This window comes from Arachis duranensis, chromosome 5 (assembly GCF_000817695.3).
Source record: "Arachis duranensis cultivar V14167 chromosome 5, aradu.V14167.gnm2.J7QH, whole genome shotgun sequence".
Lineage (NCBI taxonomy): Eukaryota > Viridiplantae > Streptophyta > Magnoliopsida > Fabales > Fabaceae > Arachis > Arachis duranensis.
This window is the reverse complement of record NC_029776.3, coordinates 25,512,836-25,528,522: the sequence shown is the minus strand read 5'-3', so window position 1 is coordinate 25,528,522 and position 15,687 is coordinate 25,512,836. Positions and strand designations below refer to the sequence as shown.

The 15,687-nt window shown below is 37.1% G+C and overlaps 1 protein-coding gene and 1 long non-coding RNA gene across 2 annotated transcripts; both read left to right on the top strand.

The window, feature by feature from the left end:
• Positions 1–1,266: 1,266 nt before the first annotated feature.
• LOC110281497 (uncharacterized) lies at positions 1,267–2,435 on the top strand. Its single transcript, XM_021143790.1, has 3 exons — positions 1,267–1,494; positions 1,595–1,677; positions 1,772–2,435. The coding sequence occupies exons 1-3, from the start codon at positions 1,267–1,269 to the stop codon at positions 2,433–2,435; spliced, it is 975 nt and encodes a 324-aa protein (XP_020999449.1).
• A 2,856-nt stretch (positions 2,436–5,291) lies between these two features.
• On the top strand, positions 5,292–5,963 carry LOC107488872 (uncharacterized). Its single transcript, XR_002375472.2, has 3 exons — positions 5,292–5,305; positions 5,404–5,520; positions 5,745–5,963. It is a non-coding gene; the product is annotated as an uncharacterized LOC107488872 (long non-coding RNA).
• Positions 5,964–15,687: the final 9,724 nt, after the last annotated feature.

The window sequence follows — 15,687 nt, the reverse complement described above, 5'->3', positions numbered from 1 at the left end:
TATGTGAATTGTTTGAGATTGCCTATTTGACTGCATATTACTTGCTAATTGTCTAAATGCCTTAACTGCTCCTATTTGCATATTCCTTGCTTGATATAACTGTGTTTGCTATATTATACTCCTGCTGGTGGTTGGGAGGTCTGAAGGAATTGGAAAGGGAAGTATTAGTTAGACTGAAGTATCTTTAGTCAGATGTCCTTTTATGGTTTAGCTTGTTTATAAGCTTTGATATTATTTGGAGGGAGTTCTAGGATTGCCTTCGGCTTTCCTCCATTATTATGTATTATATATGTGGAAGCTGTTACCATGCTGGGGACCTCTGGTTCTCACCCATGCGGATTTTGTGGTTTTCAGATGCAGGACGTGAGGTGTCCTGCTGATGCATGCTGGAGACTTCTAGATTTGCGAAGATCCTTTGTTCTCGGGGCTATGTTTTGGTTTATATGTTTTGCTTAGATAGTTTTATCTTCATTAAATAATACAAACTGTGATGACTCCTCCTATGGGAGATTTTGGAGAATAGGTTTTATGTATTTGTGTCCCTTTGGGTTTCCTTTGGGGTTTTCCTTATTATATCATATGTATATATTGTTATGCTCGGATCGGTTATCTTCGCAGCCGGATCTTGAGTCTTGATATTCCTGTTTTTGACACTCCTTTGTATATATATAATCACGCGTTGGTTATCCTTGTTCGTTACGTTGTCAATCAGAGTGTTGCGCTTTCGAGTTGCGATTTTTGTTTACCCCTTTTTCTACAAAGGCTCCTAGTTATAATCAATTATTCATACTACTATACGTACTAAATTTTTATTTTTAGAGGTCGTAATACCTTGCCATCTCTGAATTATGACTTAAGCATAAGTCTCTGTATGGTAGGGTGTTACATGGAGGACCGTTATCACTCCAAAGAAATTTGGTGGCCTGGGTGTTAGAGACCCTGCGTGTGTTAATATATCTTTACTTGGTAAATTGGTGTGGCAACTTTTTCATTGTCAGGACAAGCCTTGGGTTGCTCTATTGAGGGCGAAGTATCTGAGGAATGAGGGAGTTTTAGATGGCCCTGTCCCTTGCAATGCTTCTCATGTTTGGAAGAGTATCTCAAAGGCTTTTGGTGCTCTTAAGGATGCCTTCTCTTGGTGCGTTGGGTCACTTGATCAATCTTTTTGGTTTGACAATTGGAGTATTGAGGGCCCAATTGCTCAAGATGTCCCTTTTATATATCTGACTCTGATTTAACTATTAGAGATGTTTGGAAAGATGATCAATGGAATTCGTTTGGAAAGATGGTCAATGGAATCTCCATGATATTTTCTCTATCATTCCAGAAGATGTCAAACAGCGTTTGAATGCTTATAATCCGGATTTGAATGCTGGAGAGAGTTCGGGTTGGTCGTGGGGTATGGCATCTTCTAGACTCTACTCAGCTAGGAGTGGGTACAGTTCGCTAGCCAAAAGAAAGTTTGACTGGAATGAGCATGATAATTGGTTGTGGGTATAGCGTCTGCATATTCCTGAGAAGTATAAGTTCTTGATTTGGCTCAGTTTTCATAATGCTATTCCTACGGCAGAGTTTCGTTTGGGTCGTGGTTTAGCTTTATCTAGCACCTGTCATCGGTGTCAGAATAGTTTTGAATCCATTCTTCATTGTCTTCGGGAGTGCCCTAGTGCCAAGGAGGTCTGGACCCTTTTAGGCCTGTATTCAGATAACTCATCTGGACCCTTTTAGGCTTGTATTCAGATAACTCGAATTTACATGATTGGCTCTACAGAGGTGCAAGGAGTGGAGATGCTTTTCTTTTCTTTTCGACTATCTGGTGGATTTGGAGAAGCAGAAATCATGACTTATTTAATATAGATGATTCATGGAGTGCTAGTAAAGTGGTGAGTTTGATTCGTAGTTCAGTAAGGGAGTTTCACACTATTTTTGCTATGCATCAATCTCTGTCTCCTCCTTCACTTTGTTTGCATTGGGTTCCACCTCCAGTTCATTCTGTTAAATTGAATTGTGATGCTAGTTGGTTTGCTCCTTCTGGCTATACTGGTTTTGGTTGTATTATTCGCAATCCTGATGGATGTTGGTTGAAAGGTTGCACTGGAAAAGTCAAAGTGTGCAGTGTTCTTTTTGCTGAATTGTATGCAATTTGGAGAGATTTACTTCTTGCTTGGGAGAGTGGATTTCGTGAGGTTATTTGTGAAACAGATTGTTTAGAAGCTCTTTTCTTGGTAAACCAAAGAATGCTTAGTAAGGATATTCTGGAATGGGATTTGGCAAAGCATATTCAGGAGGTTATGAATTGGAATTGGAGAGTCTCTATTCTTTTAATTCAGATGACTGCAAATATAGTGTTGCAGATTGTATGGCTAAAGCAGCTGCTTCTGTCGCGGACATTCACTCGAATTGGAGCCAACCATGGAGTGAGCTTCAACATCTAATAGATTTAAATATGACCCTAGCCAATTAATTTGGTTTTGTCTTTTTTTTTCTCTCTTTTCTATTTAGTCACCAAAAAAAAACTCTATTTCTATCCCATTGTGCTCCACAGTCCACACTCCAAACGAGTTTCACACTCCATTCACATTCCACATCTTTCTCCTCAGTGCCGCATTCTTCCATCACCGCTGTTCCATAACCACAGTCATCCACCACATTCTTCCATCATCAACACCTTTGGGACTTTCATCACTCTCGATAAACCTAACTCTACTTTTATGAGTATAAATTTTAATCCTTTTTCAGTGACTTTTTCTTCTCTTCAAACCCAACATCGATGGTGAGTATTTGAATTTTCTACCATATTTTCTTCCAGTTAGTTTAATTACTGCTTGAGTTCATTTTTGATTTGGGATTAAGCTAGGTTTTGATTTTGATTTTGTGATTTATTTGGTTGTTGTGATAAATTTTTTATTTAATTAAAGCATTTTAAATGATGCATGTAAGCTGTTTGATGAAAAGCCTCAGAAATGGGATATTGATTTGGAATGACACATTTGGCAATGGTATTTTGGTACTACGTATACCCTTTCTTGCTCACATTATTTTTTAATTATTCTTTTTCAGTTTTCTTCACTCTGTACTACTACTCAGCCTTACCTTTTTCATTTATATATTATTTATTAGATGAAAAACATCCAAAAATTCTAAGAAAGCGATAATTAGGGCTGTGATGATGTAAAGGCTCATAAGGTGTGAGGTTCTTTGTATTTGGAGATGGCAATCTGTTTATCACATATGTTATTTTATATATTATTTTATATATATATAGTGAAAGTGAAGGCTGGGAAGAAGAGAAAGAAGTGTTTGTTTGAAATTAGGGGTGGTTGGTGGGTTGAATAATAATGAAAGGAAAAAAGGGTGTGTTAATGAGGTTGCGGAAGCATAGGGGAGCATAATAGCAGATCTAATAGAAAAAGAAGAATTGCAATTTGGAAAACATTGGAGTATGTGTATTTTATTTAAGTGTTTCCTGTAATAAACTTATGTTCATATATGCAATCGAATCACACATATACATCCCCCCTCAATGAGATTAATTTTGTGACTATTATTATACTTGTAAATGTGACTTAACATGTGTTAGAGTGAGATCCTAAAGACAGCATGAGTCCTGAGGTATCTAGAACAGAAGCAAGGTATAAGGTGTGGAAACTCTGTTCTGATGCAGAGTTTGTGAGATGAGAGCTAATAATCTCATGAATTAAAAATAAAGATGCAACATCTCTACTTCTGCTAGTGCTTGTCAATGGTTTTGTTTTAGGTTGGTTCTTGAATGTGTTGAATAGGTAAAATTGTGAATTGAATAGAAGAGTGAGAGAGGGGTGAAGGACGAAAGGGCTTTTAGGCTTTTTGCATAAACATTAATAACCAAAATTAGATGCTATATATGAAAAGCACTTGTTATATTATATAGTACATTATTGATCTTATCTAAACTAGCAGCTGATTGAGGACAATTTTTGTTCCCATAATTGATATTGCACGAGCATACAATAAAGCATGCATATGACATTACATTATATTTAGCTCTTACATGATTTATATAACAAAAGTAGTGGTCCAAACATATACATAAAATTAAATTATCCCCTTTTTTTTATCCCTCATTCATTCAAATTACAATACTTTTATTTGGAAAGTAAATGTTCTCATTACAATACTCAAAGGTACGTTATTTCATACCTTGTTAGTTATTTGCAACATATATAAACATGCACATAATGTATGACTGATTTTTTACTCTCGGAAAGGTGGATTTTTCGGATTGGTATCATGGAAAAAGCTGTTGCTTGTGAATGGTTCCTTGAAATCATTTCTCTAACAAAACTCGCTCTTATTTTCATATTTCTTTTATATTTGATTTGGTCCTTATATTCCTACTTACATGACTGGTTTCTACAAGTGGCCCTACTGCTGACTAATGAGGCCAAGTGTAAGAAAAGAACTTCCCATTCTTCATCAAATATTGTTTGTTACATTTCTCTTCTTCTAAGTTGGAACATATATAGTGGCTCTTCATTGACCTAACATTAAAGGGAAGTATCAAGTACCACATCTAGCCAGCACCACTGCAATGGTCCTCTTCACAGCCCATGGACTTTGCTACATTATCTTTTGGGACAACACTAATCAAATATAAGAGGTAAATTCAATAAGCAACTTGTTCAATGCAAAGTCCTTGTTTAATGCAAAGTCCTTTTTCAATCATAAACTATATAGGCTAACATTGCAAGAGCTTTCATTGTAGATGCTCATGTGGAATAAAGTTGGCATCTCAAATGTGGCTGGAGAAGTAGCTTTGCTATCAGGATTAGCCATGTGGGCCACTAACTTACCTTTGATAAGGCAAAAATTTTATGAACTTTTTTTCTACACTCATCAACTATACATGGTTTTTGTAGTCTTTTATGTACTACATGTAGGATTTTCTTCTTTCTGTGTGTTTCTTACAAGCTTTTACTTATTCTTGATTGATCGCTACCTCAGGTTCCTACAGCCCCAGCAAAAAATTTAGCTGGTTTCTGCTCACATCTTATCTTGTGAAACTATTGAACTGAATTTCTCCAAGAATCCAGGTGAATGACAAGTTCTATATCTGAATTTGTCTCCATTTCAAGCAACATAGTATTTATTTCAATTTCCTCTCATGTTGCTACAATAGGATTGTGCTATACTCCTACAAGTGTGCTAATCCTGTGTTATTGATCTAATCTAATTTCGTTTGGTTATATTTGCAGCTCTGATTCCTTTGACAGAGTTTAGAGAGCAAGAGATTATGAACAAGTATGCAGTTCAAACTGATATTGAGGTTCTTGATTTGCAGTTCTCTCTGTTTTTTCTGTTTTAATTCTTTGGCATAGATTGTTCTAGAGATACCTTTATGAGTGAAGTTATGTTTTGATTTAGGTGAACATTGTTGCAAAAAGTTATTGGGGTGACGCAAGAGAGAAACTTCTAGACTATTGAAGATCTGAAATTGGACTCAATTGTACTGGGAAGCAGGGAACTTAGCACAATCCAAAGGTGTGTATTTTATTTATATATTTATTTATTTTTTGGTACAATTCCCTGTTTCATTGTTCTTTGGAGTATAGTTTAAAAAAAATTAGGATCGTATAGTTTAGAAAGTCACCAATCTCTTATTTAATAGAAGGTACACTACTCAATGTTCCCTTTTTACACTACTCTTAATATTGAAACTCTTGATTCATACCTATTTCTTAAGCTCATGGATGATGGCTTCGCAGAAATGTAGATGAATTGCCAGGCAAACGCAAACGTCTGAGGCCGGGAAATGTTTCTCCTTATCGAGAAGTTCCGAAGGATATTCCTAGGCCTCCACATGTAAAGTCTAAAACTCCAGCAGGACTTGTGACTGGCCCTGAAGTGCATGATGAGAAGGGGATATAATGCATGAGAGCTTCTGGAAGGCTTGCTGCACAGGTTCTTCAATATGCTGGCACCTTAGTCAGGGTGAGTTGCTTATGCTTTTTTTGCCGATCAATCACTCCTAGTATGTCCCCTAGATAAAATTTTTGTCCAGGTCTTATTTGTACTTTGGGCCTGTTCTGATAACACTAATCATATTTTGCTCAGCTATAGTAACTTTTATTTTTGTTTTGCTTCTATTAATTTCAGAAGGCTTCAAGATGATAATGTTCTAGAATTCTCTGTTGTGGCTTCGACTTTGTGGAGTGGTGGTTTGTCTTCTCTCCATTTGTTTCATGCTTATGCGGGTTGTTTGATATTGATACAGGTAACTAAAGAATGCTTAGATAAAGCAATATCAATATGCAGTCCGGGTGTGGAATACAAAAAGATAGGCAAAATAATTCAGTAAGAAACTTCTCTTATTTACTCTGTCATGTGTTGTACATATTTTTCTTGTACTGGTCTCTCCTTATACGTTGAATTTTTTCTCACCTCCGTTTGAGGAGGATTGAACAAATTTTCTAGCTTGTTGAGGAATAAAACCAAAATGAAGGCAATTTATATTGATTATATTTTAAGGCTTCTATTTGAAGAGTCTTTGTTGAGCAATTATACAATTCTCATAGCAGTTGTTCTTGGTCTAAGAAATTGTATAATTTAACTCCATTCATTTTCTCTTCCCTACCCTCGCATCTTCTTACTTCGAAGCAGTTATCTACTTCTGTTAATATGCTTTGACGGTTCTTGATTGTCCAGTGCTTAATGCTGATATCTATTCTATTTTAGTGATCATGTAGATAAATTCGGTTATGGGATCGTGAGACAGTTTGTTGGTCATGGAGTTGGAAAAGTTTTTCATGTTGATCCAGTTATTCATCACTATAGTAATTAACTTATAACATTCTAATTCTTCAGTCTTCCATTTGATTTCTTATCTGTCAAAGTTCAATCACTGTTTTGTTTGTATTTTGTAACATATGTATTATCTTCAGGAAATAATTAACGCGAACGGATGATGCTAAATCAAACATTTACAATCGGTAAAAAATTTGTTGCTAAGATATGTTACATAGAGTTCACTCATCTTTGCTTTTACAAATTTGTCTCATCACAAATTTAGTTTTTTATTAGGAGCAGTTGTTGTTGTTGCATTATATTGCTCTCACGGATTGCTCTCACGGGGACACAGAAATTCTTGAGTTCTGATCACTGCATATAGGTAGCTAATTTCAAATCTGCACCGTGATGTCATACAAATCATATAAATCATTGAGAAACTGTGTTGATCTTTTTCTCCACATCTATTGCAGTGCTCAAATATATTTTTGACAAAAGATCAAGATATACGGTAATTGATTCTTTTGACTTCACGTGTCATTTGGAACAGTCAATCACTATGTGCAGGACTTATTTTTACCCCCATCAAGCAATCAATCCAGAATTCCTTTCCAGTCAAAACTTGTTCAGAAATGGGGTACATTACACTCAACCTCATGATTATATACTAAAAATAAAAGTTCAATCATTCATTACTCTTTTTCTTTGTTATTCTTCTTGTAAACCTTTGCATACTAGCTTTATAGGAGTTTATTGAGAGGAAGGACAATGGGAAGATGGCTGAAGGATCAAAAGGAGAGAAAAAAGTAGGAAATTAGGACTCATAATGCTCAGTTGCATGCTGCAGTATCCGTGGCAGGCATAGCTGCTGCCGTTGCGGCCATTGCAGCTTCAATAGAATCTACATTGTAGAATCAATAGAGTGTACATAGCTGCCATAAAGTTCTACACTTACCATATGAGTGGTCTCTAACTTAGCTTGCATTGTTCAAGAAATTTTAGAAAATTCTAAGGATGCTACTCTACTAATGTTTCTGAGACATTGGATGTAATTTTCACTCCAAATGGATGTATAACTGTATATTATTGAATAAGTAGAGTTATATGCAAAGAAATATTATATAGATAATCTATTTTTCATATATCTCAGAAAAAAAATACATAATTTATATGAGTTGAGTTGAGTTTTTTTATATTTATTTTGTATGAAAACAGGTTTATTTTGCAATGGGAAAATTTAAAAAAAATATTTTACCTTATTGACAGATTTACAGACGGATTTTCTGTCTCTAATCAGAGTGTGAGATGATTTTTCAAAGTTCAAATTATAGACAAAATCTGTCAGAAAATTTGTCTGTAATTACAGAAGAAAAATCTGTCTGAAAATTTGTCTGTAATTACAGACGGAAAATCTGTCAGTAATTTTTCGATGGAAAAAAAATCCATCGGTAAATAATTTCCGACGGGACTTTTACAGAGGGACAAAATCCGTCGGTAATTTCGTCGGTAACCAAAAATTCGTCTGTAATAAAGGCTAAATCCGTCTATAAATCCGTCTGTATTAATCAATTTTTTAGTTGTGAACCAAATCACAGATTGTTTAAATAGAAACACATAATATCATCCCTAAAGAACATCCAAATGTACCAAAAAAGAACATCCGAAAAATATAAAAATAAATATAAATTATTCAATTTTTTACCTTCATCTTTAGTTTACAATGACAAATTTCACCCTAGTCTAATTAATATTCCATCAATTATTCAATTTTCATCTAGCCCATGGCAATGGACATAAGTCTATTATCTATATGCGTTATTATCCATTATTTAAGAGTGTATCTAAATATATTGGGAGAATGAGAGTTGATAGCCATAATGACCAAACATGAACTTACTCTTTGCAAAGAATTAGATCTTTGTATATATGTTTTTGTTCCTTCCTAAAAGTTTTTTGTCTTCCTTTTTGAATTTCTAGAACAATTCATACCAAAAACAACAAATAAAAATATAGAAACCAAGTAAGCACTAGCAATAGTTATGAAATCGAAGAAACCTGCTTATAAAAGATAAGAAAAATAACTTGCAAGAATATAAGAAATAGCAGTAAACAGCTAGACAGAAACCTTCAACTAGCGAGAATGGTAGCGGGACGATGGTTCTTGTGGCGGACCGGTGGCGCAATCACATGGTGAATAAACTACCCATCGGCACGAAAGGTGGTGTACCAAGGAGACAACGACGCGCGCGGTGGTCATAGCGGCGAGACTGGTGGTGCACTGGAGCAGCAACGAATCGGCACTTTGGTTGAGGAAGAAGACCAACGAGATGAGAGGGAATGGTGATCACAGTCCTTCCTGAGGAGGGCAATTTTCCCTGGACAACGAAGCAGCGATACGATGATAAAGCAAAGGAGACGGGACGATGGAGCTGCTTCTGATTTCCTTCGTGGATGTGAAGAGGTGGCTATGGAATGTCGCCTGTCAGTGCGGTATTAGGTGTCACATCGACTGCGCCAACTAGAGAGGAGTGTTGACAGTGTGGCTGTGGAAATGGGAGAGAAGAGGAAGAATTTCTATGTGCCACTATGGAAGTGGGAGTGGGAGAGAAGGAAAAGGATTTTTACAATTTTTTATTAGAGTTTACTTAACCAACTCTTAATTATTCAAATTTTTAATTTAAAAAAAATTAAATTAATTATTAAATGAAATTGTTTAAAAAGTTAGCTAATTTATCTTGTTTACCTATACTTTTTCTTACTCAATCTCATAATTATTTTGATATAAAATTTCAAGTAAAGGGAGCAGGTTAACGTGGAGAATTACCAAAAAATCCAAATACAGCAAACAAGCGAAAATCGTGAAATATTTTGAATTCTTTGGGACAATTCCAAAATATGCCATTGCTAGTATGCGGTGACTTTAACAAGTATTAGAAAAAGAGAAAATGAGGGGCTTCCGGTGATATATAATTAGATGAACGATTTTCAAAAAGTGCTACAGGTCAATCAACTACTCGATTTGGGGTTCGTGGACCATTCTTTCACATAGTTGAATAACTAGCTAAGTCATCTAATTTGAACATACAAAAAAATTGGATAGAGCTGTGGCAACAATTAGCTAGAAGGAAGCATTTTTTTGTGAAATTTCGTGCTTGGAGAGATTCGAACTCTCATCAATCTCTGTCAGGTGAGTCCAAAGGTGAAGGGTGAAGAAATTGGAGAAAGGAGTGAGAGAGAGAGAGATGAACAGAGGAGGGAGTTTTAGTGAAGAAGAAGAAGAAGCTGTTGGTGAATTGGAATTTGGAGAAAGAGGAAATTGGAGAAGATGAAAGTTGTGTTTTTTTATTCATCATCATTTTCTGCATCACATGCTTATCTTTATATAGTTACATAAGAGCTAATTAACTTAATCTGCCTAACCAACTTTGCTAGCTGGCAATTCTAACTGACTAATGCTAACAGCAGTAACTAACTAATTCTAAGTCTACTAATGCTAACAGCAGCAACCAATTATATCATGTTACAGCCTCCCTCAAACTAGAACTATGAATATCTAAAAGGCCTAGTTTAGAAATGTTGCTTGAGAAGGGACCAGGGGCTAAGGCCTTGGTAAGGAAGTCAGCCAACTGGTTCGATAAAGAAACCGACATTAGGTGTGTGAGACCTGAGAGATGCTAGTTTCGAGCAGTGTGGCAATCAACCTCGATGTGCTTAGTTCTCTTGTGGAAGATAGGATTGGTGGCTATGTGGATGGCTGATCTATTGTCATAGAAAAGTGTGATGGGCTCTGTCAGTGGCATGCCCAAATCATTCATGATGTAAGATAGCCATTGAGCTTGGCATGTTGCCAGGGCCAAAGCTCTGTACTCAGCTTCTGAGGATGACCTCGCAATAGTGTTCTATTTCTTGCTTTTCCAACTGATGAGCGACTTTCCAATATAGAAGCAATGGCCAGAGATGGATTTTCTGGAATCTGCACACGTTGCCCAGTCTGCATCCGAGAACCCTGTGAGTTTAAAATCATTGGCAGCCGAGAAGAACAAACCAACTGAGGGACATCCTTTTAAGTATCGCAGCACCCTGTGAGCAGCTTGCAGGTGTACATCTGTGGGACAATCAATGAACTGACTGAGTCTTCCCATTGCGTAAGCTAAATCTGGCCTTGTGTTGGTCAAGTACAAGAGCCTGCCAACTAGTTGTCTGTATGGGGCTCGATCCTCTAATGCAGTGCTGCTTTTCCTTGACAATTTTGATGCAGAGGTGTAATCCATTGGAGTGCTAGCTGGCTTGCACTCTAAGAAGCCGAAGTCCTTGAGGATGTCTAAGGCATACTTGCGTTGACAAAGATGGATCCCATTTGACGAGCGGGTCACTTCCATGCCTAGGAAGTACTTCAAGTCCCCCAAATCTTTAATTTTGAATTTTTGATCAAGCAGCTGCTTGATTGAATTAATCTCAGTGAGGTCATTACCCGTTAAAACCAAATCGTCCACGTAAACCATGATGATGGTAACCCCCTGAGCTGTGATTTTGGTGTACAAGGAATGATCTGATTCTGATTTGGAGAAACCAGCCGAACTCAATGTCTCAGTCAATTTCAGATTCCACTGCCTACTAGCTTGTCGCAGGCCGTAGAGCGATTTGCGCAATTTACACACTGAGTTTGCTGCCAGTTCGGATTGTTGAAGCCCTGGCGGAAGCCTCATATAGACCTCTTCATGTAGGTCGCCGTGCAAGAAAGCAGTATTCACGTCCAGCTGCTTGATGTGCCATTGTTTTGCAGCGGCCAAGGCCAAAACCACTCTCAAAGTTGACATTTGAACCACTGGGCTAAATGTGTCAATGAAGTCGACACCTTTAATTTGGGTGAAGCCCTTTGCAACCAACTTGGCTTTGTATCTTTCGATGGTTCCGTCAGGGAGGAATTTAATCCTGAATACCCACTTGCAGCCTATAGCTTTCTTGCCATGAGGGAGTGTTGTGATTTGCCAAGTTTGATTTTTCTTCATAGCCTCAAGTTCGCTTTGTATAGCTTCTCTCCAGCAAGGGTGAGCAGCAGCTTCCTCATAGTTACTAGGTACAACGTTTGTTGAAATAGCCAAAGAAAAAACCTTGTGTTTGGATTGAGTGCATCATAGGAAATATGCTGTGAAATAGGGTACCTGCAAAGAGGATGGGTGGAACCAGAAACTGAATTGTTCACTTTACAATGATAGTCTTTGAGATAGGCTGGAAACCTTTTAATTCTTGTAGATTTTCTAAGTTCAAGTGGCTGTGGATTTTGATGTGATGCATGTGATGCATGTGATGTGAGATTTTCTGTTTGTTCAACAGTGTGTGCTGAACGTGCAGGTTCATTTAGGGTGTGATTAACAAATTCAGAATGCAAATTTGATGGTGTTTGAAGATTTTGATGGTTTTGATGATGGGTAGGTGGAACATGAGTTTGAGGCATGTGTGGTTGATGCGAACTAGGAGCAAATGAGTCAGTGTAGTGAGAATCATAAGTGAATGGATCAAAGTTGTAATTTTGCTGTGAAACTTCATTGTCATTATGCAGATTAGAATCATCATGGGCACAATATGGAAAGTGATTTTCATAGAAAATGACATCTCTAGATGTGAAAATTCTTTTGGTTTTCATATCAATGAGTGTGAATCCTTTCGTTCTTTCTTTAAAACCGAGAAAAGCACATTTTTGTGCTCTTGGGTCCAATTTAGTTCTTCCATTTGAAAGAGTTGATGCATAGGCGAGACAACCAAAAACCTTTAAATTGGACAGGTTAGGTGTTTGGTTGAAAAGAAGTTCAAAAGGTGATTTGTCTTTGAAAAATTGGCTTGGCAATATATTGATAATATGCACAGCATGCTTTACAGAAAAATTCCAAAAATATTTAGGCATAGATGAGTGGAATAGCAATGCTCTAGCCACCCCCAAAACGTGTTGGTGTTTTCTCTCCACTATCCCATTTTGCTGTGGAGTTTCAACACATGAAGTATGGTGCACAATGCCTTGTAATGCATAAAATGATTGCATAGTGAACTCAGGACCATTGTCTGTTCTTAGACACTTGACAGTGGGATTGAATTGAGTTTGAACAAATTTTATAAAAGTTTTAACCAAGTTTGAGGTTTCTGACTTTGCTTTCATACAAAAAATCCAAGTGTATCTGCTTTTATCATCAACTATGGTCAAAAAATATTTGTGAGCATTAATAGAGGGGACTGAAATTGGTCCCCAGATATCAAGATGCAGCAAATCAAAACAAGCATCAGATTCAGAATTGCTATAAGAGAAAGGTAAGCATTTTTGCTTTGCTAAATGACATGAGTTACATGGGTTTATTTGCTCATTATAATCCATGAATGGATGAGTTTTCTGCATCACATGCAATCTATTTTGAGGGATATGACCTAATCTAGAATGCCAAAGAGCATTTATTTGAACTGATGATGCAGTGCAAGTTGCAGTGCCATTATTGGTGAAAAGTGATGCTGTGAAAGTGAGCGGCAGCTTTGCTGAATTATGCATGCTATGATTATTGTGTGTTGCAGAAACAGAATTAAAAGGTTGGCTATCCATTGTATAGAGACCGTCAGCACATTTAGCTACTCCAATCCTCTTCGAAGTAGCTTGGTCCTGAATCTCACAGATTTTATCATCAATTAACATTTGACACTTCAATCCATCAGTCAGTTTTGAAACAGAAATTAATTTGAATTCAAAAGTTGGGATGAATAGCACATTTGAAAGAAATAATTGATTAGAAAATCTAATGGTGCCAATGATGTTACTTGTCGTGTGGCTGCCATCAGGCATTCTAACAATTATAGGCTTTACTTGGTAGTGTGAATAATAGTCATTCATATCAAAAGTGACATGATCAATGGCCTCTGTGTCTATGACCCAGAGGAAGATTTTACAGTAACAAAGGATGAAATATTGCTACTATATTTTAAAACAACAATTTTACCTTGATTCATGGAAGTAGCATTTGGAGGGTGTTGAACCTGAGTTGTGACTTGAGGTTGCTGTTGAGCCTCTTGTCCTTTGAAAAACTTGATAATTGCTTCCTTTTGGAGTGAATTGAGATCATAACTCGGCTCCTCACTAGCTTCCTTATGGCAATTGCCCAGACTGACTTGGCTGAGATCATCATTTCTCTTCTCAGCATGTAGTTCAGCAGTGGTGAAATTAATGCTGCCAATTTGTCGTTGCCTTAGATGGGGTGGCAAGCCATGCTTTTTGTAGCATGTGTCAATGGTGTGTCCTGATTTGTCGCAGAATGTGCATTGCATTATGGTACCTCTGCCTCTACCATTGCCTTGGTGTCTTCCTCTGCCTCTGCCTCTCCCTCTATTTCTGTCATCAGTTGGTTGATAAGGAGGTATTGCTTTGTTAAAGAAAATCTTTGAATCTTGGCAATCATTGAATTGTCTTTCCTGTTGTGTTAACATGGAGAAGGCAGTGTCTATATCAGGCATGGGAGTCATCAACATCAGTTGCGATCTGACAGCAGTATACTGGTCATTGAGACCTCTCAAAAATCTTGTTGTGTAATCCTCTCTTCTGAATTCTCGCATCACACTCAGTCCACATGTGCACGATTGTTCACAATGAGTGCACTCTGGAATTGGCCTGAAATTGTTCAAGTCTTTCCAAATTGATTGTAGCTTCGTGTAGTAAGCAGTTATAGTGGCATCTCCTTGCTTGAGTTGGAAGAGCTCTTCTTGCAACTCAGCAACTCTGAACTTGTCACCTTGATAGTACCTCCGTTTCAGTTCTTTCCACAAGCCTGAAGCGTTGTTGCTCCAAATTACACTTTCTGAGATTTCTGGACTGAGGGATACAGTTATCCATGACACCAGATAGGTGTTGCACTTTTCCCAGGCTTCAAACAGTGGATCGAGTTCATCCGGTTTCACAATGGATCCATCGATGAATTTTAACTTGTTCTTTGATTTCAAAGCTAAAAGCATGCCTCGGCTCCACGAACTATAATTGCTTGCATTTAATTTAACAGGTATGAGAGGATTACCCGGACTTTCACTCGGATGGATGAAATAGGGGCTCGCTGGATCTTGCATCGGATTCACAGTAGTTCTTGCCACATGAGCTTGAATCGCAGAGATCTGATTCAGAAAATTTGTAATTGATTGTGCGTCCATAGGAAAGGCTGTATTCGCAGCAATTGTCATCGTCGATTGATCAGTTGTCATCATCGATTGAGGAATTGATGTAGATTCAGGAAATTGAGAAATTGAAAAGTATTAGGTTTTAATAGCTTCCAAGCGAAAGCAAGAAAAAAAAGGAAGGTAATCGATGAATCCGGTTTGATTTCAGATTCAGATCTTTCACCCTTGGTCTCGTTGATCGGAGTTGCAATCTCTCCTCCACGCTCACCGCACCATGTGAAATTTCGTGCTTGGTGAGATTCGAACTCTCATCAATCTCTGTCAGGTGAGTCCAAAGGTGAAGGGTGAAGAAATTGGAGAAAGGAGTGAGAGAGAGAGATGAACAGAGGAGGGAGTTTCAGTAAAGAAGAAGAAGCTGTTGGTGAATTGGAATTTGGAAAAAGAGAAAATCGGAAAAGATGAAAGTTGTATTTTTTTATTCATCATCATTTTCTACATCACATGCTTATCTTTATATAGTTACATAAAAACTAATTAACTTAATCTGCCTAACCAACTTTGCTAGCTGGCAATTCTAACTAACTAATGCTAACAACAGTAACTAACTAATTCTAAGTCTACTAATACTAACAGCAGTACCAATTATATCATGTTACATTTTTAGAAGTAGTAGTCAAATATTTACAAATGTATAGATAAGATCACTACTTGCTTTTTTAAATGTCACAGGTATAGAGAAAAAAAAAGGATGAGACAAAGATCGAACATATTCACATTCGGAAAAAT

Coding starts and splice junctions, on each gene's coding strand:
- LOC110281497 (XM_021143790.1), top strand. CDS start 1,267: ATGGAATTCGTTTGGAAAGATGGTCAATGGAATCTCCATGATATTTTC. Junction 1,495..1,594: donor AGCATGATAATTGGTTGTGG/GTATAGCGTCTG, acceptor GTCGTGGTTTAG/CTTTATCTAGCACCTGTCAT. Junction 1,678..1,771: donor AGTGCCCTAGTGCCAAGGAG/GTCTGGACCCTT, acceptor TTGGCTCTACAG/AGGTGCAAGGAGTGGAGATG.